General features: G+C 35.1%; 1 protein-coding gene across 50 annotated transcripts in view; it reads left to right on the forward strand.

Annotated features, from left to right (window-relative positions):
• LOC139120131 (actin-binding LIM protein 2-like) overlaps positions 1–24,274 on the forward strand; it is a 114,541-nt gene extending 90,267 nt beyond the window's left edge. For 10 of the 50 annotated variants that reach the window (XM_070684244.1, XM_070684240.1, XM_070684233.1 and 7 more), the window contains 12 exons: positions 876–944; positions 1,440–1,856; positions 4,270–4,296; positions 5,670–5,702; positions 6,537–6,625; positions 12,656–12,782; positions 13,445–13,614; positions 14,598–14,633; positions 15,749–15,775; positions 19,365–19,496; positions 19,978–20,049; positions 21,330–24,274. In XM_070684244.1, coding sequence (XP_070540345.1) covers positions 876–944; positions 1,440–1,856; positions 4,270–4,296; positions 5,670–5,702; positions 6,537–6,625; positions 12,656–12,782; positions 13,445–13,614; positions 14,598–14,633; positions 15,749–15,775; positions 19,365–19,496; positions 19,978–20,049; positions 21,330–21,443 — 1,313 coding nt within the window. In that variant the 3' untranslated portion in view covers positions 21,444–24,274. The remainder of the gene's footprint in view (positions 1–875; positions 945–1,439; positions 1,857–4,269; positions 4,297–5,669; positions 5,703–6,536; positions 6,626–12,655; positions 12,783–13,444; positions 13,615–14,597; positions 14,634–15,748; positions 15,776–19,364; positions 19,497–19,977; positions 20,050–21,329) is intronic. The other 40 variants (XM_070684264.1, XM_070684247.1, XM_070684245.1 and 37 more) reach the window with 20 other exon arrangements.
• The last annotated feature ends 1,812 nt before the right edge of the window (positions 24,275–26,086 follow it).

A 26,086-nucleotide genomic window follows, 5' to 3' on the forward strand; every position in this document is an offset into this window, starting at 1 on the left:
AATGTATATTTCTTTCCAATGAAACGAAGAAGTGGGTGCGAAATTTAACGTTGCAATTGATTTCCAATCTCCCTGTCTCAATTAACCCACTGACTTAACCATAATTCATTGGCATATTTACCTTGCGTTTATCGTCATCTATGAAAATACCAAAAAATGTGCAAGTGCTCTTCAAATCTAATGAATTACAATCTTCCAGTAACCAGCCATGGTTATATATACATGCAATAACCTGATTAACAAGGTTGGGTTTTGATTGTAATAAATCGAGTATTAGTGTAAAATGACAACTCAAGTCACCCCAAGACATTCAAGACATTGGTGTGTATTTTGCCTGGATAGTTTTTATTGTTGTTGTTGAAAAGCAATATGATGATATGACGTAACTGTAATTGAATATCGTAACTACGTGTACCTGTATTAAAACAGTGTAGGAAATTCATGGAAAACAACAAACTGACATCTGGGTAGGAAACTGAAAAAATTTGTCTGCCTGTGAATAAATAGTACCAGCCATGATCATTATGCCTCGGATACTGCATACCTGGCCTTCTGATTTCAGCAAACCAAAAATTTGAAATTATTTTCAGCTATCCATTAGGCAGGTACTGTCACTAAAATTTCTCCAGGAAGCCAAAATTTTTCTCACACCAGGCAGGCTGGCACCTACATTTGTATTTCCTACTCTGTTGTAAGAAATCCCGTCCTATGTAAACCCTTATAGTATATGGTTCTGTGCTGTGATATTTCAGTAGATATTGTACGGTTCTTGGTGTGCTGGTGTTCTGTCTCTGTGATTCCAGTGTGTTTCTGTATCATCCAAAGACATCTATTAATTACGGTTTTTTCCCATCATTTTCTTTTTTTTGTCACAGAGAAAGAATTTTCCTTCAGCAATGTGCCTAAATTACAGAAATGTCCACCTAAAAATAAACCTCGACCAGGTAGATTATTTTCAAAATGCACGAATTCTGGAGAAAAAATCACACTGCATCGTAACTAACCACCTCCCACACTAAGTGGCTAACCAACAAAATATAAGGATGCTGTGTCAGAATTGTGTGTTTTTCATCCACACATAAAGTCATTTCAATACACAGGATTGTTATGAATCAAGCCATGCATAGGTTTGTCTGTTTGCTGAGTGTGAGAGTGGATTGACTTAAAGTGTATCCATCTTACTTAACGACAACATGTAACATACTGATAAAATCATACATGTAAACACAAAAAGACAGCCTGTCTGAAATTGTCATAGTAAATAGTACAGGTACTAACAGAATGTTGTGTAAAAAAGTGAAATGGCTTGCAGGATCTCTCTTTCACGATGCAACTGTCCGTTGTATGTTTATACTACTGAACATATTGGAACATGACTGTTCATGTTTCACAGCCCAACTAGACAAATATTAAATGCAGTGGCTTTTTCACTCTTCTAGTGTCGACGTACACTCAAATATTCAACAGACGACCTCCGGGTCACATTGACAAGGAATTATCCAATGAGCTGGTCAAGATGTCCCGCTTCCCTGGCGCTTCCAAGCCGCCCCCAAGCGAGGTGCCCAAGATAGAACGAGAAGACTGGCCGGGGCCGCCGGCGACAGTCAACCGTGCCAGGGCCAAGTCAATGACGGACGTAGACAAGGCCACTGAGGAGGATGAAAGAAAGTTCCAAGAAGTGGTCGACCAGGAAGTAGGGAAGATGAAGTCCCCGTTAGGTAAAGTTATCCTCAAGGAAAAACTGGTGGAAGAGAAGCACAAAGCTGAACACATTGACCCCAGGAACGCCTCTCGTACCCCGTCAGCTGATCATGAACCACCAATCAAACCCAGATATGACACGTCAATTTACGCAGGTAAGTCTAAGATTCTGTCTTATATCGTATATTCGATGAATCGAAAGAGACGGTTTTGAATGGGAGTGGCACTTCACATTGAAAAATGTGCATATAGTTTTTATCTGCAATGCTGTTTTGTGTCAGCTTGGCCTAAAAACTTTACTTTAATGAGATTCATGGGATTCTTGTTGTTAAAATATGAAATTTCATGTCACCTCACCATTTCTAGTTTATTTTTATGAGCCACATTTTAAAATATGTCTGTGATTCTCTCAAATGACAGAATGACAGAATACAACGAACATCTGACATCTTGAAATTATGTTGAGAGAGTCACTTTTGGAAGCTGGCCATATCTGCATCAAATTGAGTTACAAATGACAATATTGAAACAACAAACATCATCCAATGATCAATATTACTTATTCCCGCAAACAGGATTGAGTCCTGGATGTACAAAATTAAGCTTTCTAAGACTTTCCAAAATCACTTACAAGTTACATATTCTTGTTGAAGAAACAAATTTTAAAGTAATTCATTTATCCATTTGTCTGCATCACTAGAAATTGATGAATTACAGTGTGTACCAAGATTTGCTGTCTTGCTGTGAATAGACTTTGTGAATTCTGTCAGCGATCTAACCTTGTTTTCCTTCCAGAACAGTGCTACTGAGGATACATTGTAGAATAGCAAAGCACACAAAATTAAGGCAGTTATAATGCGATGCACATACCAATATCAACCATAGTATCTCCAAAAGTAGGAACTGCATCAAGTTCAATGTAGACGCAAAGATTAAAAAGGGCTCTGCAATATCCTGTTCTGTTGCTGATGATTTTTGAGTAGCAATGGCTTTGCATGCATTTGCCGCACAGTGCAGTATTCAAATAGCCAGCAAATCTAACCCAGCTCTCCCAGACAGGTTCTGAATTAGACTCTCTTAGACTCCTGGTTTCCCGGCCTGGTTTGCAGCTTCTGATATCTGTCCTGCATTGATGTGTGCCCTCAACGATCTGGCTCAGCCAAACAATGACAAGTGCATAGATAGTCACATCAGCTCGGGGGGCCAGATTTTGCAGACTTGAAATCAGGGTACAGGGCCAATTTACTGCCATGCACATATTATAGGGAGCTACAAGAGAGTCTAGTTCTGAATAGCAATAAAGTGTGCAAAATGCTATGTACATGTATGCTAGCTAAATATATTTATTTTCCAACAACTCTGCTTCAGACTTGCAAAATCTGAATACATATCGTGATTTTCAAAGCTCAAAAAGTGATGACTGTATCATATACATGTATGAAGACAATTTATTTGTATAAATATACAGATGTGTTTGTTAGTGTCTTGAAAACTCATATGAATGGCAGTTTTCTTTATCAATGGAGAATGTGCACCATTACAACGTTAGAATGTCAAGTTTCTGTCCCAAACAACGTCACCATAGGAAGTCAATATCCTGACCTCTCAACCTTCCGGAGTTTGGTGTATATGTACATGTGTATCCACATTGTTTTCAGTAGAATGGAACCATTTTGTACTGCAGGGAAATGATGAAGAGGCTAAAATAGCAACTCAAGCACTTCATCTTGTTTCGATTAACTGAAGGACTGTGTGTCTCCTTATCAATTTCAAAATGTCCTCAAAAAACCACAAATGATTGGTTGTTGTTCTTTCAAATAAACTTTGCAAAGTCTTAAATTATGAGATATGGTACAATATTAGCCCTCAGATTGTACAGTATGCCCTCTGCAAACAAAGTATTTTAAACAAATTTCCCGTCCACTATCTAAACTTCCAAATACAAATGATCAGTCCCATCTCACAATTTACTGATTCAGAACTACATTCTATTTTTCATGCACCTTAATTGTATTGCCATTAATATATATATCAGTAGAATGTAAGTCGGTTTAAAAATTTTGAAGCATCTTTAGTATTCATGTGCTTAAACAGTCAGGTAGGAGATTCAGTTTAAAAACTACTGTGTGTCTTTTTCACCGCAGTAAGCTTTTGCCAGGTCAAATTTAATCTCTGGGTAATACCAATCACAAATATGGAAGCGATAAAAAATGCTGCGTGGCAGCACAGTGTGTGTGGTTTTGCTGTTTGCTCCTAAATTTGCTTGTGTACAACATCCATATATGGTGGCACATAGTGTACGCTGGTACAAACCATGACTGTAATGATTGCATGAAATCTTTTGTAGTTAAATGCAATGTAAATGTATAATGCATGACAAATACTTTGCCTTAGTTTTGAAAGCTTGATAGAACAGTAAAGGGAGGTGTTTGGGGATTTGTGATGGGGGTTTTCTTACACGGAGTAGTCGATGGATTTTGTCGGTGTTCTGGAAATACTCACCATTGTTGCTTTTTTTTTCTTTCTTTCTCATTTCATCTACTGTTATACATCATCTGATTCATCCAGTCCCCTTATATGAGCCGAAATCGGCAGGTGGGTTTGCACACTGCATGTGACGTGCACAAACCGCACACGTACATACACACATGTATATGCATACTTATTACATGCCTCATATATCCAATATTGCACGCCTTATAGGATTCAATGGTAACTTGTTGATGATGTCACAGGCAGCATAGTCATCACTTGACTGAAAGTGAACCGGAATTATTTTCAGCTTGACAACTTCGGGATTTAAAAATTACTGAAATTACATATTTACATACGAAATACCATTTTCACAAAATTATGCAAGTGCTTTAAATATATCAATGCACCTTTCAATGATGGAAAAAGTTCTATTTTTTCAACAGATTTTCATTTGACATGGAAATAAAGCGTACATGTATTATTGTCATTTTTTTATGTAAACCCCAAAATTTGGAGTGAAAACTATGTAAGAGAGGCACGTAATGAAAACATAGGTCAAACAAGGGACTATGTACCCTCGGGGCAGGAGACCATTTGCCTTCCTAACAATATGCAAATAGTCACCTACCCTCAGGCACATAGTCCCATGTGTGGGCTATTATATATAATATACATCTATGCATGCACAGATTCATATACAGAATGCATACACACACCAACACATGGGCACACATCAGCATACATGTACACTTACATTAACAGATGCAATAACTATACGCATATTATTGAAGGTACCACAAAATATTTTTTTTCTCTGTGCGATATTTCAACTGGACTTAATGGGTGACACATCCCAACAAATTGTACAGAAATATACATAGCACAGCAGCCGTCAACCAGTATCTTTTGTACACAAACAAACTGCTCAACTCAAGGGACCCTGGTCTCCTGTAATTGTTACATTGTATCTTTGCTTCACCCAATTTTTGTTTTGCGGTTTGCTGTTGAAGTGTGCATTTGGTCTAAGTTGTTATTTTTTTTTATGCGCTTTTCTGAATAATCGATCAGTTTCAATTCTACAAAATTGAATGGAAAAATCTTACCGACTAAACCATCTGCTGCCAAAGTTTTTTCATGTAATCTTTCTATAATGTGAATGGAAAAATCTTACCAACTAAACCGTTTGCTGCCAAAGTTTTCTCACGTAATCTTTCTATAATCCGAAAGATTCCCCATGAAAACTTCCAACTCATAATTTTCCACACTAATGCCATGGAGTATGAAACATTCTGTGACCAGACTCAGTGAATGCCAATCATATCATTCATTACTAAGGTGGAAACATTTTTTCTTTGGTCATATTTTCATTCTCATCCGCTTTCAATGATCCCACAATGTCTTGTTTTCCTTTTTATTTGCATATTGTAACCATGTCAACCTGGCACGTTAATTTTATTTCCATGATTGCATGTACATCTGACCTTTCACCCCAGGGCCAAGAATAACGACAATGTTTAACTTTGACTGTGAGTATAGTGGTACAGTACCTGTGTATAACCTTGTAGCACTTGTAGTCTTAACAACCAGTAACCAGTAATCCATGAGTCTTTCTTGACGACTTCTTTCAGTACATTCTAAATCACTAACACGATGAATTCTCCTTGCAGCTAGCTTACCTCAATAATATCCCTGTTCCTTGAGTGTGTTACCCTTGTACAAGACACCAGACATCATATCATACATTTAGAATGGATTGACTGTTGGAGATACGTTACCATACTGTAGTTACAATCACTGTACTTAGTTTCCCCCTCCACTGTGACCTTTCATTTAAGGTAGTATGCACCTTGAAAGTGACAGACTTAAACTTTTGCTCAATTTTTCCTCAAGGAGTCTTTCAACCATTTACTTTCAAAATCAAGAATAAAATCAAGGGTTACCGTGCAAATTTTGTTACTAGAAAAACAAATTACCCAAGATTTACCGACATTTGAAATTCAAAATGGCTGCCATCCCTGCGTTAACTCTATAGAGGAAATAAAATTTCAATTTTCAAAAAACTAAGGTGGTAAAAATTTTCTTATTTAAAGGGCGTCAAAATGAATCCCCATGAGTGGTATATCAGAAAAGAATTGGAAAAGTTTGAGAGTACAACATCTGTCCCCAAGGTGCATTTTACCTTAAATCGGATTTCAGTTTTTCACATTTCCAAACTCATGAATATTCACGAGCAGATGCACCTGTCTCCCATTTTCAAATTTATGAGGAGAATGCCTTATTTTGTTGTGTTTCATCATTTTTTGTATATTTGTGCAAAATTCTGGAATTAACAGTCCAGTGGGTTATTCTTTCTTGTACAGCACCTGTGAACCCGGAAAGTCGCCGACGCAAAGCAGCGACGTTGCCAGCTGGTGGAAGGCTACCTGTCAATGAAAACGGAGAATTTCTGGTGAGAGACTATAAAAGCCCCGAGTACGACGCTAACGCAAACTATACTAAGACCTTACCAAACTCAAAAAGAATTTCAGGTCACCTTTAAAGAGGGCTAATACTATAATTGCAGAGGTCATCTTTGTCGTAGTGTGTCAGTGGTGGGTGCTCTCGAATCACACAGTCAATGGCTGTGATGTAAAAAAACTGGGTTTCAAATATGCTCACCCTATTATTGTCTGTCCTAAAAAAGGAAAAGTGTTTTTTAAAGGGAGTGTGGTAGTGTTGAAGTGAAACACTGGAATGTTTGTGTGTTGATTCAGTCTCTACTCCAGAGACTCTGGGCTTGTAATTGATATACCCATACAGTAATAGACAATAACAGATTACCTTTTGACATTTTCCTCTTTACCGTGTATTGCACATAGTATGATTTGAAAATTACTAGCTTCTGAGTCAGACTCTAAAAAATTGTCAAACAATACAAATGTGAGAAAAAAAGTAAATGAAAACTGAACAGGTTAATGGAAATTTATATGTTTATGTTTCACATTGTGAAAGTCTATAGAAATAAATATTCAGGACAGAAACATTTTTTAAAATAGAAGTGAAATGAAAAATCAACGTAGCTTACAAATTTAAATCATAGTTTTATACAGAAATTCATACATTTTCAAAGCAGTTATGAAATTTAACAAGTCTGTGCATATTGACAAATGTTATTACAAAACACATGATGGATAGGAAAAAGTTATCTTCAATTGCATGGTCTGTATATTGCAATACTTTACGTATTTCCTCGAGTCTACAGTAAATTTTTAGTAAATCATATTCAAAACAAACACTGCTCCTATTTGGAGACGCACTTGATTGTTTGTCTTCAGTGAATGCAAAGCTAGACATTGATGGATATACAAATGTCATAATTAAATATCAACATAAGGTAATTGGTCAAAATTCAGGAGGAAAATTGTGTAACTGTTAGAATTTCCACTTGAGATTTCCTGCTTGCCGGAAAGAAAGAAAGAAAGATCTGGATAGAAACAGTAATGTGCGTGTTGAATGTGCAAAAATGAAGACGGACTGTGAAAACATCCCCTGTAACATCAATATTGATAGACACAAATTTTTGATACATTATGAATTTTATTATGCATAAGTTGAAGTTGATGTTTACTGCTGGTACTGGTAAACATCCAGGGCAGAACTGTTTTTGACTTTTGGTAAAATCATTAAATTGTAACATACCGTAATTCGAAAGTCAAATTATATCATGGTTTGCTAGTTTATCATCAACCCATTCTTGTAACTAGTACATCATGAGTAAATTCATTGTGAAAATCTCTTAAATCAAAATTTGTTACAAGTTTGATTGATAATCAAGATGTTGATTGATTTTGGCCCATGTAAGGGAGGTGTCCTGCATGTATTCTATTGTAAAGTTGTGTTCTTTTCGTTCTCAATGATAAAATATGATCCGAAGATACTTTCGTTTATTTAATTAGTTTGATAAATCGTTAGTTGAAGTTCTATCAGAATGTCTTGTGATTTTAAACTATGCATGCAGTACAGTAGCCTGGTGACGTGTGCTATGTTACATTTAGTATGGCTTATTACTATTTGATGTTTGGTATGTAGTGACTTTGCTTTCACACCTTTCAGTTGCTACAAGATATTCCTTATTCTTCATACACATTTGTATAACAGTTTTTCACTCCTATCATCTTTCACACTTTTGCAACAAAATCTCTTCCCTATTTCTCATGTAGCTCATATGTTTAACTTTTCCGGGCTTTCTGTTTATTTCTGTGTTGCTGGTTGAACTACCCAGTTTGCTGTCTTCTATTTTAATCTCATCTATTGTTCCTGCAATGTAAATCCCAACTGTAGAGGGCGCTGAACTGTACATGCTGATATTTCTGTATTTTTTGTAGCTCAAACTCTTGGTAGGTGTTGACACACTGTAATTCTATACTGTACTGAGAGACTAGTCTATATTTCATTGCTGTACAACCATTTGTAGTCAATAGATCTTTTTCATCAAAACATGTATCCACAGTAATTTCTTTTCTCCTGTAGTGCTGGTGGAGATGTTAAGTCTGTGGGGTGGTGTAGGATAAAATTTTAAAATATTTCCCCCATGATGCTGTGCAGGAAATGTCGAGCAGTGATCATTTTCCTAAAAATCGAAACACAAACAGTATAAGAGGCATCCATGTCTCATTCAATCAGTGTACGGTGATGAGCCTAATATATGCAAAATACAGATAATATCACCCATTTCAGAAAAATACCAGAACTTGTGTCGTTTTCTTACGGATTTACATGTATACACAGTTGCCATTCAGTCATCCAGGTATATCCATCTTACCATGGTCATGTGGTAACATATCCATGCAAAGCATCATGGTCGTAGTTATTGGACTATGGGATTAAGGTGCATGCCAGTCAGCTTTCATCTTATCTGTACCTCATATTTACATCTTTCTTTGTTATTCTTATGTAATAAACTATCCTGCTTTTCACCCCACTTATTTTTTCTTCCTTGCATATATTTTGTTGTTGTTGTTGTTGTTGTTGTTGTTTTTTGTTTGCTTGTTTGTTTGTTTATTCATGGTAACTCTACCTATACCCCATGGGGATAGAGTAACCATGGTTTAGTAATGTTTTTGGTCCTACTGTATAGGTGTTGTGTTTAGTGCATTATACCCAGTATTCCTTGACAAATACCAGTGTAGAGAATTCATGAAAACAGCAACTGACATAAAGTTGCCTGCCCTAGCAAAATAGTATAGTCGTACCTGCCCTGATAATTATGTTGTACATTGTGTATACACAGTACACCTTTCTGTTCCTCTTTTCTCAACAAACCAAATTGTTGAGAATTATTTCCACCTGGCAGCCCCATGCATGCAGGTACTTGTTACCCTCAAAATGCCCACAATCCTTTTCTTAAATGAAACAGAAGATCATTTTTGACATTTTTTCACATCAGAATTTCAAAGCCCTTTTGTGCGTAATATACTCAAAACTACTTGGTCTAGAGTCTAGAGATACATGATAATTTTACCTGTAGATACAGGTTGACCATTGCATTTGGCTGTCCAATACTGAAGGGGAAACTCAAGTACTGAAAATAATAATTGCAATCAGTCATTAGGTGTTGTTATCACGAACTTGTTATGAACTCTAAATCTGTGATTTAGTATCACATTTGCTTCATTTTAAAAACATGCTTTTTGATAAGCATGGTGGAATAATTTATTCATGGTCTTTGTCTAGTTTACAGATCACTTAAAATTGTAAAATAGTGTAAACTTTGTATCATAATTTGGAAAACTTAAGTGAGACATGAGAAATATTGAAATTAGCTCAGTATCATTTCAGTCACTAAATATATCTGAAATTTTTCATCCCCACCCAACAGAAAATATAGACTGTATTCATCCCTCACCTGAAAAGAAAATATTTACTGTAATTATCCCTCACATTTCATAAAGCTACTTATTGTGAGGGATAAATTGTATTAATTAATGCGGTTAAATTTTAATCTTTTCTGACAAAAATAATGATCTTTACCCGTTCAGTTCTCATCAAAATAATACAATAGTCAACTAAGGACTTATTGACACCTGCCTCATGTGAGATCCACGTTGCAGTTCTTTGCTTTAACAGTTCCTTGTTTTAAAACAGATCAGATGGGATAAGAAATACTAGAAATAGGGAAGTATATATTTCATGTAGAAAGTGAAAATAAACCAGTACAAAGTGTTAATTAATTCATTCACAGTGCCAAGTTTTCTGATGAAAAGAGAATGAAAATGAAAGAGACCGCAAAGTAATATAGTGCTGTTTGCTCAACAGCCTTCGTAGAATTTACGGTTCATAGAATTTAAAGTGAAAGAACCAACATATTATCAACTGATTGTATGGTAATGAGCATTACAACATATCTCACCGCATTATGGGGCACTGCCCTCATGAGTTCAATTGAACCAGTTAACCTTTGAACCAGTGATTAGCTGGAACTTGTACCTAGTCTGGCTGCTTGCCAGTTTCCTTGTAAAAATCATCACCAACTATGGACTGGTTGAGACCATGGGGTGATCAGACCATAACTACCTTATCAGAGCATTTGCAGGTCACTTCGTCACCCTGCAGAAAGCCATCAAAACAATTGAGTATTTGTAGACTTTAAACCATTTAAACTTTTCATCTACAAGGAGACATCATTCCTGAGAGGACTGTTTTCGTCTTGTAAAAGAACAGCCAACAGTAAAAAAAAGAGAAATAATTCATACCTGCATTTTACTTTCATTTTGATGTATTGATTTCCAAAATGAAAGATTTTTCATGTCATACTTATCTACAGTATAATAACATCTATGTAGAAATAAAATTAAAGTGGTTCTCAACTCATGATAGCTGTTATATTTCTGTAAGCAGCTCCTCAGTGAAATTCAGTGAATTAAACAATTTAATATTCATCCTGCATTGGTGAACAAAATGGCCGTGCAGTCAATCACAAAGAGAAAGACATCAGATGTATGCACAGGAATTACAAAATATTAATTTTAAGAATAATTTTTAGTTGGACGAGGCTTTCAGAAATGAACCTGACACGAATGGCGTATTATGTTCTTTGTTAGTTGTTGACACTATAATCATATGTTGTAGAAACAGATCACAGGCTACATCAATAAACAAAGTAACACTGTTAAAATTTTTACTTCCTTGAGTTTAAACACATAAATGAGCATGATAATAAAATTTCTACTTATTTTTACGTGAAAAATTATTAAAAATAACATTTGAATCGTAGAGAAAAATATATAGATGTTAGAATTTAAGCTGCAATGAAGAGAAAGTGAAAGTGAAATAACCCAGAGGGTTTGGTGTTAGTAATACAGTAAGTATGCAGACAAACAATTCCACTGAACTGAGGTCAAAGTGCAGTGTGCATAGGTAAGCTGTCTATGTTGACCTAGAAACTATTATCACTGTCTGACATCACCCACTGCTGTGTCCAGACCACAGATACTGACAAAAAATGGCTAAACTATTAATAGATAACTGCTTATATGTGCACTCGGTTATCTAAACTGGATGGCTGCTTTAAGAAAACAGCAAATAAACTAATTTTTGATAAATGTGTAATGAATTCAGTTACACCTGTAAATGCATGAAATGAAAGTAAATGCAAGTTGTGATAATGCCATTAGAGTATGCTACTGTGTGTGTGTGTTGGCGTTTGTTAGTTTTTCCTGATTACTAAAATTGGTCATTGGTTGCCAAAACTGGGAAGATTATTTTTCCAGATGTTCTTTCAATAGGGTTGCACTGAGTGTGAATGACATGTATGTGTGTGACTGGGTTTGGTATACATGGAGCTACAGATGCACCAGAATGAAGTGAAACTTGAACAATAAATTTACCTGTTCTGCTTAGTTCAGGATGCACTAGGCCACATACACATGCATGGATGAAATAAGCCAATTTTTGAAATGGTTACAATTAATATATCTATAATGTTAAAACTATCAAAGAGAGGTTTTTGTTGCATGTATGATATATCAATCAGTTCATGAACTTGTTTAGTTTTGATATGTCTATTATGTTCTATGAAGTAGCAATATGAATGCATGATTATATGTACTAAAACATTTGATCATAGTTCCTATTTCATTCTTAACCTGTAATAAATAGACCATATTAAAATTTACATACAAATTTCTTGTACAAACCACAAACCATGGGTCAATGAACTTTGATCACATGATATTTGAGCTTCAAATTTCAAATATTTGAGATATTGTTCCCATTTTGTTTAGATTTAAATTTCATAAATTAGAAATCAGTCAATAAGTGAATCAGTAAAAATCATAAAAAAATGGAATACTGACCTGAAGAATAAAAATGAGAAATGCCCTATTATTTTCTGTTTGAAAATATCAAATTCATATAATTTTTACTTTTGACATTTATTTATAATCTCTGAGTCAAATTTTTTTTGCACTAACTGACTTTTAATACTGTCATTGACTTCCAGAACAATTCCTACAACTTCTCGTACTTCAGCAAGTCGACGGACTTCAACGACAACGACGCCATGTTCGACAGTCTGCAGCCTACAAGTCCAGGTAGACCTAGACCCAGAAGTTACCATGATGAGCCTGGTAAAATGCACCTCACTCACTTCATTGGCAATGCAATGCACACATATCACCAGCATTGGTGATGGCAGATCGGGTCGAAATCTGTTTTATTAGAGAGAAAAAAGAATAAGATTCTGTTTCTGATAACTTTTACTCTGCAACCTGTCTTGAAATCTATTGTCTGTGGAATGAACTTTTCTAGTTTTATACCGCTTGGCTGGTAGTTTAATTTGGCAAAGTCACTTCTACTGCCATGCAAATGCTTATAGTCATATTGTACAGTCAGTACAGGTCAAAATAATTTCCGCGGGTACATTTACGTGTAGTTTTGACTGCTACTTCACTCAAATCATACTTCCTTTCTGCATAGCTGGATTGATTCAAAACTTCACCGCATCGCATATAACACATCATGTTTGTCGTGATATGGATAATGTCGGTTGTTACTTTACAGCATCACATGCACGATATAGGCTGTTACTGGCCGATATTCGTTCCTTGGAAAGCTCAGCTGAGGTAATGCCTCCACTGTGGGGGGGTGGGTCATCACTTTGCTTCAGTTGTTTGATATCACTTTGCCGTTGGGAAAACTATTAATCTCACTGTCTCTCACTCTGAAATCAAGCATAAAGTCTTCCAATTTCAAAATGGCTTTAAGAAGTTCTTGTCTGTCTGTATTGCAGATTCTGCCTACAATTCTGACTATAACAACAGATACCCGATTTCCCCGATTTCACCGATTTCCCCGGATGATTCCTATGAACACAGGAAAAGTTCCATGTCAGACTATGAACTGAGACAAGCCAGGATTGCTAAAGGAAGATCATTGCCGTACATCCCATCAGCACATAAGGTAATTCAACACAAAAATTGTTGAAATACAAATGTATTTTTGTATTCATGTTTTATATGGAAGTTTGAGTAACCTTCAGTGATAATTTACAATTTATCTTTTCTGAGCACTGTACTCCATGAAACATAAAAGTCCCGTTATTGAGTACATATTCATTCTCTGTTTGTCATCGAAATCTCAGAAATTTAATTGTATTTATTATTTGACTGAAAGTAAAATAATTTGAAATCTCAGCAAATAATTGTTAAAGTGTACACGGCTACATATACGTAGTATAGTATGTGTAGCCGAGTAGTTTGGAATAGATCAATCTCACTTTCTTGTTTCTTCCATTTTGGTGCTTACATGTTTCAAAGATTATGAATACAAAGTGCATTTCAACTTTGTGCAAGAAATACATGATTAGATGGCATTCATAGTAAATCATCTCCACAAATTTGACAGGCACTAGTTTTGACCTTAAGACTTTGACTGTTGTCATTGCCATAGTTGCTGAAAAGGAACAATGGCTTATAAATTCTTAATTGTTATTGTTCCATGTGGTACGATCATTTCAACACCTGGTGATTCAATTATGTAGGTCAACTGAAAAAGATTTGCAAATTCTAATTTACAGTTTTCAGTTGCTTTTAAAGTTCACATTCTGCAGAACGCACAAAGTCCTTTGGATATAAAATTCTTAAGATATCCTCTTTACCAGCACAGAGTTGAAACTTTGAAATTTCTGATCAGAAATTGGGGTATACAAGCATGTGTCCATTTTTAACAGCACCTTCATGTATGCATCAGAGATAAGACATTGAGTGACTGGAGCAAAGGCCGGGGCACAGTCCAACGATTACACCATAATTCATCGTAGTATGAATGCTGTACACCAAAAAGGCCTGTGCATGTTGCATTATTGTGTACTTACATCAACAACCCCCTCATGTTTCATTATTTATTTATTATTTTTTTCTCTCTGTTTGATATGATGAATGCAGCCAACGCTTGCCGTAGCAAGGGTTTCCAATGTAGAGGTACTGGAATACGTTTTGTCAACTTAACAACCACTGAGTGTCTTGATTGCCCGGGCAACTAACTACCTTCATGAATAATTAACTGAAATATTTTAATTGTTCTGTATACTGGTAACACTGTGCGTGTGGCTTCTCCCATCATGCTTTGCTGCGAACAATGTTAATGTACATGTACCTCTGATATCATCTGGCGCTTTTGCATGGCTGCTATGAAGGGAAGGAATGCCGTCAAAGTTCGTTCAACTGAAAGTTGGAATCATATTTGAAAGTACAAAAAAAATCCAAATTACAAAACTTTTAATTGGCAGAGGATTGACCATTTATCAATTCCTAATTTTGCAAAAATTTTATCATGCAAAATTTTTAGATGAAATGATGTTACTATTTCATCAGGTTATTTGTAAGACAGTTAACATTAAAGGTTCATGACAATAGCCTTGAAGTATTCCAGCTTCATGATCCACTTCAAAGTTCTGATGTTGATTCAACACCCTGAAATTGTATAATTTGGTTGGTAACCCGTGTCCTGGTACTTCTGAGATTATACAGGGCATCAGAGCTCAAAGTGGGGAGAAATGAATACCGTGTGTTCCATCCTTTCATAGAACTGGTAACCATATCTTTGAAAAAGAATCACACATACAGAAAACTGTACTGTGATCAATATTTTTATCAATTATGGATATGATTTACATAAATAATATTGAAAAAGGATAACTATACAAACAGGCTGTAAAGTTGCTCAATTGGTATATGTCATTCCAGGTTCTTGGTAGAACCGACCATTACAACGGCCTAAGTTTAACAAAATTTCACAATTTTCTCTGTGTCGGCGGGAATGGTTACCAACACTGCTACTGACTGGAAATATCTTGTTATGCTTATAAGCACCTCAACATACCAAATCCACAGCTCTTATTGTGTCTATTATTTTACTATAATATTCTAAGAACTTAGCTGTGTTAAATACATGTATCCTGTTATCGTTTCCATGTGTAATTTGTAACTTCTGATGAGCACTTTCTCCGACAAGATAACCTCACACTCACATTAACATAGCTTTTTTTTTTCTTTCCCCTTTTTGTCTTATTGCTGTTATAATGTGGACTTTGTAGTCACTTGAAAAAATGCAAACGACCAAGGTTTGTAGTTTTGGAATGAAACTTGAATAGAAAAACCACCTTGTGGTAAAATTAGTGCCGCAGCTCTATTGAGTCAAGACAATGCATTGTATGCCTTTTTACCTGCCATATAACAGCGTGTAAAATTGTCATATAAATTTGGTGTGGTTAAAACTGCATACCGTATGCTTAAAATGTTGAGTTATTTTTAACTTATAAATAATAGATACACACAAATCACACCACAAGAAATATGATAATTGTTCAATCTATTATATAATGTAAGATTCACAGGTTGGTATATTTGTGAGCACAGAGTGTGTTTAAGATGGGTGTAAAGGTATCCTAGGAACTGTTTAGTAAATTCACTGGTGAATATTTTTCTCATGAGCTCATGGGTTTGTCGTATCCTGGCTTTGACAACATAATTTTGAAGGGAATTACTGTGCCCTGCACTGCAGTTGAAAACCTGTATACCCTTTGTGATGCTTTGAAAAATGAAAATACTCGGCAGTATTTTCACTTCCACTTTCATTCCTTTGAACCATCTACTCTAAGGTATTGTTTTCATAGGAATTTATGTTCACTGACTCAACAAAAAGTTTGAGTTTCACTTTGATCTGTGCATTGCCAACATGTGTCTGTGCATTTATTAGAATTTTCACTTGCAATTATATCTTCATTGGAAAGTTAGGCAGCAAAAAAACAAAACAAATGAAAATCAAGTACTTGAAATGGAAGATTAAATAAAAAAGAAATTATAGAAGGACCACAATGTAGAATTTTGAAGGTCACCTTATCGGATTATACTGCATACAGCCTGTCATGTATACGCTGGTACTAAAAATAAGCCAGTGTTATAGAGACAAGGAATATTAGGTTGATAGATGGTATGTGTAATTTAGTAGACAGAGGTCAAACTAAGGACACAGCTGCCTTGCTGTCTGAATAGCCCCAATCAGTTTGCTTGCCGTCAAAAAAAGTCAAGTGTCCATGTTGAACATGTTGACATATATTTTTATTAGGGAGGGGAAAATTTGCCAGAAAGTCTGAAATCCATTTGTTAAGGAGAGGCCTTAAGGGGGAAATTGTTTTCCTATTCTATAGTTTGAAATGGTGAGAATATACCAGATCTTTAAATGACTTTACATCATAATTAATGCCTTGTTAGTGCTGTGTCAAAGTATATGACACAAATGTCAGATTTGTAGTCAGTTCTGGCAAGCTTGATTGTTTTGATATTATGATTTGGGATATTCTTGATAACAAGTTCTCAATACACTTTATACTGAATTTTGAAGTTGAGTAAAATCAGCCCTTAAGATTTTCCTGTAGGCATTTTTTTTTCAGTATCACCTGATCTAAATAGCTTTGATAAGTGGCGTACCACTGTAGGTCCCTGGCATGACCTCATTTGGATTTGTTGAAATAGAAACAAAAGCAATTCAACAAAGTTACTCAAACCAGCTCACAACATTTAAACTATTTTACTACATTTTATAATTTTCTTATCACTTTCAACACTGGTAACTTCATAAAATCTCTTTCCGAAATGAATTTCATTTTATCTTTTTATGAACTTTAGTCTGGCACAAGCAGGTGGAGCACAATAGGCTATCAGATTGCATGGTACTGCAGGACATAGCTACGTGTCTACGCAACAAAAGTCACATTGCATTGTCTGATAACATCACATGACACACTCAGTTCTATTTTTGACTTTGTTTTGTTTCGTTAGTGTCAGGGTATGTATTCTGTTATCAGATGGAATCTACCATCGGACAAACTCCAACCTTTGTATTTTACTGGCTTGTAAACTACTATTGATAAAAAATCATCTTAAGTGTAGGTCACTATCAATATTACAGGTAGAAATTGTGTCTCCTATCAGGGTTTAAAACAAAAAAATATTACTAGAACTGCAATAAAACCTGTTAATAAAAGAAGGTTTACCAAAGAGTAAAGGTTTATAGGTTGCTACATACTTTTTATAGTGACAAAACAAAACACTATTTAGTAATGATTTGGCCAACCTGGTAAATGTTTGTCTATTCAAGTATTGGTTTAAGGTTGAAAAATATACTTCTTGAGTTAGTAACTTAAGTTTTCAACGATTTTCAGTTTGCATGGTGTCACTGTTATGGTACAAATTTCATTGAAACGTGTGTAAGTGCAGAAGGATAACTTATTCATGAATGGATGTGGGCAAACTTTCATCTGATTTATGGTTTTGATAAAACTTTAGACACATCAACTTGGTAATGCCCAGGCAAAGACCAGCGTCAAATATATTGGCATATTAATATGAATAACATAAGAATGGATAACTACATTAAAAAGGCTGTAAAATGGATAAATTGGTATAGTGGAAATCAGGATTTCTTGTTGAAATTCAGGTTAAGTTTACATCGTTAGGTTCAGTGAAGATGTTTCTCTGTTTCATAATTGGTGTTAAATCTTTTTACTGTGGTACTTTTTTCATTGAACAAAGACCTGACTCCTTTTGTGGAAACTTGTACTGTGAATATATTGCTGCTGTAACTTAAATCAAACTTAAAACAGCAACCCCTTTGTGGCTTATTGGCCAAATATCATAGTGAAAACATTGTTTATTCAGAAGTATTGCAGGGAATAATTATTACTGTAGCCTGTTAAACAGCATGTTGATTATTTGATTAGCAAGTTAAGAAACAATGGGAGAACTTAATCATTTCTTGTTGAGTATTGGAATATCTAGTTCTGACTCCGTAATAGCAAGGCCAAGAAATATAAAAAGTTGTTTCTCATCCTGGCGCGCATCAATTCAGGCCCGCCACGTCAACCTTTTTTGCCCATCAGGAAATAAAATTAAAAAAATAATAAACACAAAAATACGCAATGATAGTGCATAACACCGTATTGTATAAAACAGAACCATAAACAAAATAATTGACATTAACAGTCCATTCAGAACTGTACACATATGTCACTGCTATATTACGCTTTCAAAACTGTGCATTGCTGCACTAAAAGTCAAACCGCAGAACTGTTGCTATACAAAAATACTAAAGCAACACTGCATTACATTTATCTCTGCGTGCATTCCTATGTTGTTTTCATGTTTTTTGCGCGTTCTTGTTGATTGAAGAATAAAAAAAAATTTGAGAGAACAAAAAACTGCGTCACCGCATCATTTTTGAAATATGTCTAGGATGAGAAACAAACTTTTTTTTTTCTTGGCCTAAGAACTAATACCTGTCAGCTTGTTCGTTAATATACAAATTTATAGCAGTCTTCTTTGCTTTGTCTTCTTACTCTATGTACAGTCAACATGACTTAATATACTTGTACTGGGAACTTTGCTATCAATTTCCCAGAGTGCTTTTAAATTTTTACTTCCACTTGGAATAAGCAACACTTTGTTGTCTGTGCACTGCATGCATGTGTGTCTGTGTAGGTTGATATATTGTCTAAAAAAGATGATGCAAGAACAGATTTTTGCTTTTCTTCCTGTTATGGACAAGGTATAGATAACAGTTCTTTGGTTTATGCTAGCTGCCTATACAGTAATTCTTGTACAAACCAATATTTGTGCCCCTCTGATATTTTCTTTCACATGTTTGTATTCCAGGCTGGCAAAAATCAAACCAACAAGGGTTTGAGTGTCACTGAGAAAGATTACTCAAAAGGGATGTCAATGCCGAATATGTACCACAAAGGTGTCTCCATGCCCAATGTGTCATCATCACCATCCGGTAGAATAGTAAGTGTACATAGTTGGGTTTAATGAATGAATGGCACTTTATCCAATGAGGCACCATGTCATCTTATTAAATGGAAAAGAGCATACTCTGAAGGGCATATGTAGTCGCCTATGACATACACATGCAAATGCATGCATACTAAAATTAAGATATTATTACAGTTGTTTGTGCAAGAACAAGTAGGGCAATTTGCGATATGTCTGTGTAACTCTATTGTATATGGTAGCCAAGATTTCACTAACCAGTAACAAGTGCTGTCATGTCATCAAGTAGACAAGCAATCGCAGCAGTTTTATGTATGTATGCCCAAGTTTTTCGTTATGAACAATGTCAGATAAACTGGAAAGCTTTAAAAATGAAATCAGTCGTCTTCACAAAGCAGGGCAATGGCTGTCAGTCTACTGGTTATGGGTAATATCACACTGTGTGATATATACGTAGCTGACATTAATATTTCGTCTTTGGCTTATCTCTTGACAGATTTACCCAGTTGAGTCCCTATTCACCACCAACTACAGACTGCCCAAAGACGTGGATAGAGCTCACCTTGAGGTAAGTGAAATTAATTTTGTGCTAATCAAGGAACAGTGTTGCCAAGAAGGATTGATAAAACCCTTACAAAAAAGGTTAAAAACAGCACAAATGTGAGGTGAAAAATTTACTTCTGAGCCAGTGGTGAACAAATACACTTCAAAGAAGTTGTAAAACAACATCAGGCGCAGCCCTGCACCAGCCAAATATAACTCACTATCCATCTTTGACTCGCTCTTCCATCTCTGACTCTTCTCAGACAGAGGGCTGTAGTTCACTGTGCTAATTCAGGGACAGGGCTTTGCCTGAATGTCTGTTGCTTTCTCTCTCCTTTGAAATTCACTGCTGCTCAGAATGCCAACTGTTGCCAAGAGTTTGGTCAGTCGTGAATGGACCAAGTATCCTTCTGACAGATTACTTCCAGCCACATTGACAAGTCTTACTGTTAATTAGTACAATCCCAGATACTGTTTAACCCTGATATATTGACCTTGTCATGTTCTATAGTTACATGTATGATGACAAATATTCCAAGTGATTGCTTTATAGTATGGTTGTATATCTTGCATCTACTTTGCAGTGGATTGTACAAACAATTATAGTTTGAGGAGTCATATGTCATTGAAGGACTCCCAAAAATACATTGTTTGTACTTGCTTCACCCATTCTTGAATGTATGTGCCATTCTTATTCCCACTTTATAACTCTCTTTTCTATAAATATTATCCATTTTTGAAAACAATTGTGGTGTGTTTAATCTGAGCGGGCATGTACCCATTCAACAGTGTTCACACAAACTTACATGCTATACAATAGTTACTGTGTAAGCTGAGTGTATACTTACTCTCTATCTCTCTCACTGTCCTCTCTCTTCTCTCTGCTTTCTATTCCCACAGCGTCGTCAACGCCGTTACCGTTCTCTAGATAATCTTCACCCTATATTCCTCATGTCAATATGATTTCTTGTTTATACTAACACACATTCAACATGCTCACACGCCAAGCCCAATCTTTCATCTTACTTTCCTTCAACTGTTGGCATTAGTTTTGTTTCTTAAAGAACAACAATCATAAACCTTATGTACCGAGCACACTGAACTTCCATGTTAAAAACTCCCATATATAATCCGTCATGTATTAACCATGCTAAGCCCCGTTTGTCTTCATCAATCAGTACACACACATTGAAATCACTAAAATCATCTTTTTTTGCATTACATGAAGTCAAATCGACAATTCACTTTCAATCATTTATAATTTATGCGTCATTTGTTTATTTTTCTTTACCCTTTCCCTTTAAGCACCACTTGTCACGAGAGGATTTCTTGAACACGTTCCAAATGAGCGTTGAAGACTTTGAAGAACTTCCAAAATGGCGACAACAGCAAATCAAGAAGGCTGTCAACTTGTTTTGATGTACTTATCATGAAATTCATATATTCCGATTTTAATTTCAGATGAGGAATCATCATTCGGTGTCAGTTAGTTTCGTCAACAGAACATAAGTTATGAATATGATAGTTTTTAAGTGTCATTTGTTTTTCTGATTTGCTTGCAATGTGCTGTAAGAAAAATATTTCATCAATACAGTGGATATAAATGAGGTTATTCATCATCCTTATCGAGATCTGCATATTAAGTCTAAGAGACTGATCAAAAATTTTAAGGAACAAAAAATATTGACAAATTTTTTCAAGAACAATTAGAAATGAGAGAACCAACCATTTCAGCAGAAATATTGTTTTACAATGTAAAAATACCAGTGTTAGTTGCATGTTATAAACAAAAATTAGCAAAAGGACCTGAATTCTTGTCAAAAAGTGTTTTCGTTAGATATGATTATTGTGCATTGAGAAGTTAAACGGAAGAAAGCTTTGAAGGAATTTTAGCGAAAAAATAAACTGTTTGGATGTATGTTGTATTTATGATATGGTGTTTTAAGAAAACTTTTAAGATACTGAAAGTGCATTAAGTTTTAGTGTTATCTGTACAAATCTGTGAGAATTCCCGCTGCTTGTGTCGTTCAGCGTAGACTTCAATGTAAAAAAAAGATGATAAAATTTTTAGATTGCTAAATATAATTGTTGTTTATCATTAATTTATTACTGTACAGAGATGACAAAATCAATTTCTCATGATTTGTTGATTTGATTTAAGTTAAAGCACTTAATTGATTGTACTGTTAAGAATCCTGATTTAATCTTATAGGAACTTCGACAAAGTTTTCGTCAAGGGCCATGAGCCAGTAACTGGTACTGGATTTTTCACTTGTTTAACCAGAATTTCTAATGGTATAACAGTAGAGAAATAGTGGGCGATACGTCAATCTTGCCTATTATTCTAAAATCATTTACCCACTATGGACTCTGAACGCCCAGCAAAACAGCTTCATAGAGTTAGTTGTAAAGAGATTTTACACCGTGTTAGGGTTAGTTATTTAGTTTTCAGAGATAAGATATGCACATAACACAGTAACTGTAAGGAATGATTTACACGGGGAAAACCACAAGTTCTGATTTTTTTCGTTTGATTTTTATTATTAAAACACAGTGCATGGGTATGTGGTGTGTATCCATCATTAGTTAGTGTGGAGCATATCTGGTAATGATTTTGCACTACCATATTAACATAAAGGTTACTGAACAAATTGCAGACAGGTAGGAATAGTTTATCCTGCAGCAATGATGTGTGATAGAAAGAATGATACATACTACAAGTACCACAACACAATCATTTCTCAGATCAGAATTTTGTGACAATTTTGGCATTGAATGACATCATATTAAGGGCCAGAAAATCAAAATGGAGAAAACTTTTCAAGCCAGCAAAAAAGTAGAACTTGCATAAAAAATGCAAATTCCATATTTAAATTTAGATGAATATTAAAATTCATTTTAGTGTCTATTTAAAGTTTTAGTCCCATGACCCCACATCAACTGTGTGGTAGTGTCCTCCATTTTATAAACTTTTCAGGTCTTTTCTAGCCTCAACATATTCACTTTCTCTACATTAGATATGTAGCTCTGAAAGATTAAAAAGTTCCCCTATCAGTTGATGTAGATCACATTCTGGTGTAGTAATTTTATAACCATTTTATGTCCTATCCATTCTGTTTGTAACTCTGTATGATGGTATCATACATGTCTGAATCAGATTTTGTGTTCCTATCAAAATGTCAATGAAATTATCCAATGTAGTATCCAATTTATGTGATTTGTCAAAGTATAATGGTGTTAAGAAGTGATTTAACTGAACTGTGTTTCAAAGCTTGTGTGATGCAATCATGCCTCTCAAAATTTTCCAAAAAGTCATTGTTTTCAGATCATTCAAGGGTTATTTAAGGTCAATTGAATTTTTCAACGTTATACATGTAATGAATTGTGATTTTTGAACCATGTTATGGATAATTATTGTAAACACAATATTAAGTTAAGTCAAGTGCAGGGTTGATATTTTGACAGTGTTAAGTCAGATATAGTGTACTTCATAATCCGGATATAAAGTTATCGCAATAAAAAATAGTTACAAAAGCCTGCGCATATAGTACTGTAGTTGATTAAAGCAATGTGCAAGTTCAATTGTCAAACACATGTAAGTTTGCCACACAGAGAGAAATGAATTGCAAAGTACCAAAAGTAAAATTTGCATGTAATGGGCATATCTCGAAATTCGATGCTTGACTTGCCATAAAGTGCAAAATTTAGTACAAGCTGTTGTGAAGTCGTTTTCCTTTTATCGTGATATGATTTCGCAGAGGCAGCATAGCCTGTCATGTCATATTTATTCTCCATTTTTACCAAACATATATAAAATACAGGCAAATTTCATTTGGTTTGACTGGGAAAACTTTTCAGTGTAGTTTTATATTTATTCACAGCATATCAACATACTTTTATTCTCGTGGAAAAATGCTAACTGCTGCAATGGTGCTGGAAAAATATATTTTAAAGTAATAATTTACCAGTTAGCAAACACATAAGAATGAAATTTTTATCAGTCATGTACTTTGAAAAGGATTTATCTGTTACATTTAATTAAGTTTAAAGTAGTTGCAGCTTTTAATTGTAATGCCATTATTTAAGTTTGCTGATCACTGTATTGTTGTAGTTTTATAGACTGATGTACTATGGGTAGAGAGGTTTAAGGCAAGAAATTGGCAATGTTGTTTTGCATCAATTCGATTGAACTGTAAAGTCTAGTTATTACAGTAATTAAAGGCATTTTTGATGCGACAAAATGAAACCAATTTGAATGTAAATGTTTAATACTTTCTGCTGTCTTTCCATTGCATCTTTAGCCATTATCACTATACCACCTTCATACACATCCTGTATCATCCTGTTTCTCATATGCAAATTTGTTGACTGAAATGAAGAACATGAAGTTTGCTTTTTTTCTGAATATAATATGCCTTATAACTGTGTTAATTTGCCATCAAGAATGTCTCATGATAGTCTTGAAAAGACACACCACAGTTGTAGTGAATGTGACTGTTTAAGTCAAGACCTCAGATGGATCATTTTGTAGAGTCATCCTGCATTTCTAAATTCTAGAGTTGACCGCCAATATTGCTCCTCTACAATGATAATCTACAACATTGCGATTGAACATGAAATTTAACAGGAATGTTTATCATTCGAAATAATTTTATACATTAAGTAATTTTATTTTGTTACCTGTTTGTGTCTCTTGCAGAACAAGCCATTAATTTTCCTTTTCATAATGCAGGTTAAAACATTCAATTCTGGTCTCATAGGTATGCAAGGTCATTGTCATGCCCAAAATTGTTTTTATCTATGGTATTACAAGTGAAATTGTGAAAAAGATGAATGGCACTGTGGAAAAACAATATCAACAAGTCATTGACAATGACATAGTCCCCACTTGTAATAGGAGTATTAGTCTTGATGGGGCAGGGAAATGTGGTCATTAAGAAGTATCACTGGAGTGTATATGTTGAAATCTATGGGCACATAGGTCTATGTCGATGTTCCCAATTTGAAACACATGAGACATGTCTAAGTTATGGTTCTAAATTGGGAAAAAAGATCAGACCTCTAGCTGTATTGGCTAGCCAAGAAATACATATGTGCATAATAATGAGGTACAAGATGTGACATCTTAAGGTCTAATATCCTATCAGAATTGGAGGGTATAGAACTTGTGGTTACCGAGTTATGCATATACTGGTATATGTATAATCAATGTCAAAGGTCATAAGGTCACGTGACATTTTGAAAAAAAATTGTATTGCTAATTAATCCCTATATGCCAAAAATCAGACCTCTAGCTCTATACCCTTGCCCAGAATTAGATGTGTGCATAATTAATGAGGTAAAGCGTGTGTTGTCATAAGGTCTCCCACCCTACTAAATATAAAGGACATAGCACTTGTAGTTACGTATTTATCGACATAAACATATATTTCAGGTCAAAGGTCATCGAGGTCACATGACATTAGGTCAAAAAATTTCTATCCTATAGTTATCCCTATATACCAAAAATCAGACATCCAGCTCTATGGGTTTGCTCAGAATTAGATATACACATAATTAATGAGGTACAGTATGAAGCATCATAAGGTCTCCCATCATACCATATATGAAGGGTGTAGCACTTGTGGTTACTGAGTTATGGACAAATATGTATATTTGAGGTCAAAGGTCACAGAGGTCATGTGACATTTTGTCAAAAAAATTGTATTGCTAAGTTATACCTATATACCAAAAATCAGACATCTAGCTGTATTGGCTCGCTCACAATTAGATATGCACATAATTAATGAGGTACAATATGTGGCGTCATAAGCTGTCCCATCATACCATATATGAAGGGTGTAGCACTTGTGGTTACTGAGTTATGGACAAATATATATATTTGAGGTCAAAGGTCACTGAGGTCATGTGACATTTTGTCAAAATATCTGAGATATCTGCGTGAACGGATGGACTCACGGACGGACATGGCCCAATCTATAAGCCCCCTGGACTTCATCCGTAGGGACTAAAAACTGTGTCACTGCATCCTTTTTGCAATATTAATACGATGAGAAACTAAA

This window comes from Ptychodera flava, chromosome 20 (genome assembly GCF_041260155.1).
Source record: "Ptychodera flava strain L36383 chromosome 20, AS_Pfla_20210202, whole genome shotgun sequence".
NCBI classification, from domain to species: Eukaryota; Metazoa; Hemichordata; class Enteropneusta; family Ptychoderidae; genus Ptychodera; species Ptychodera flava.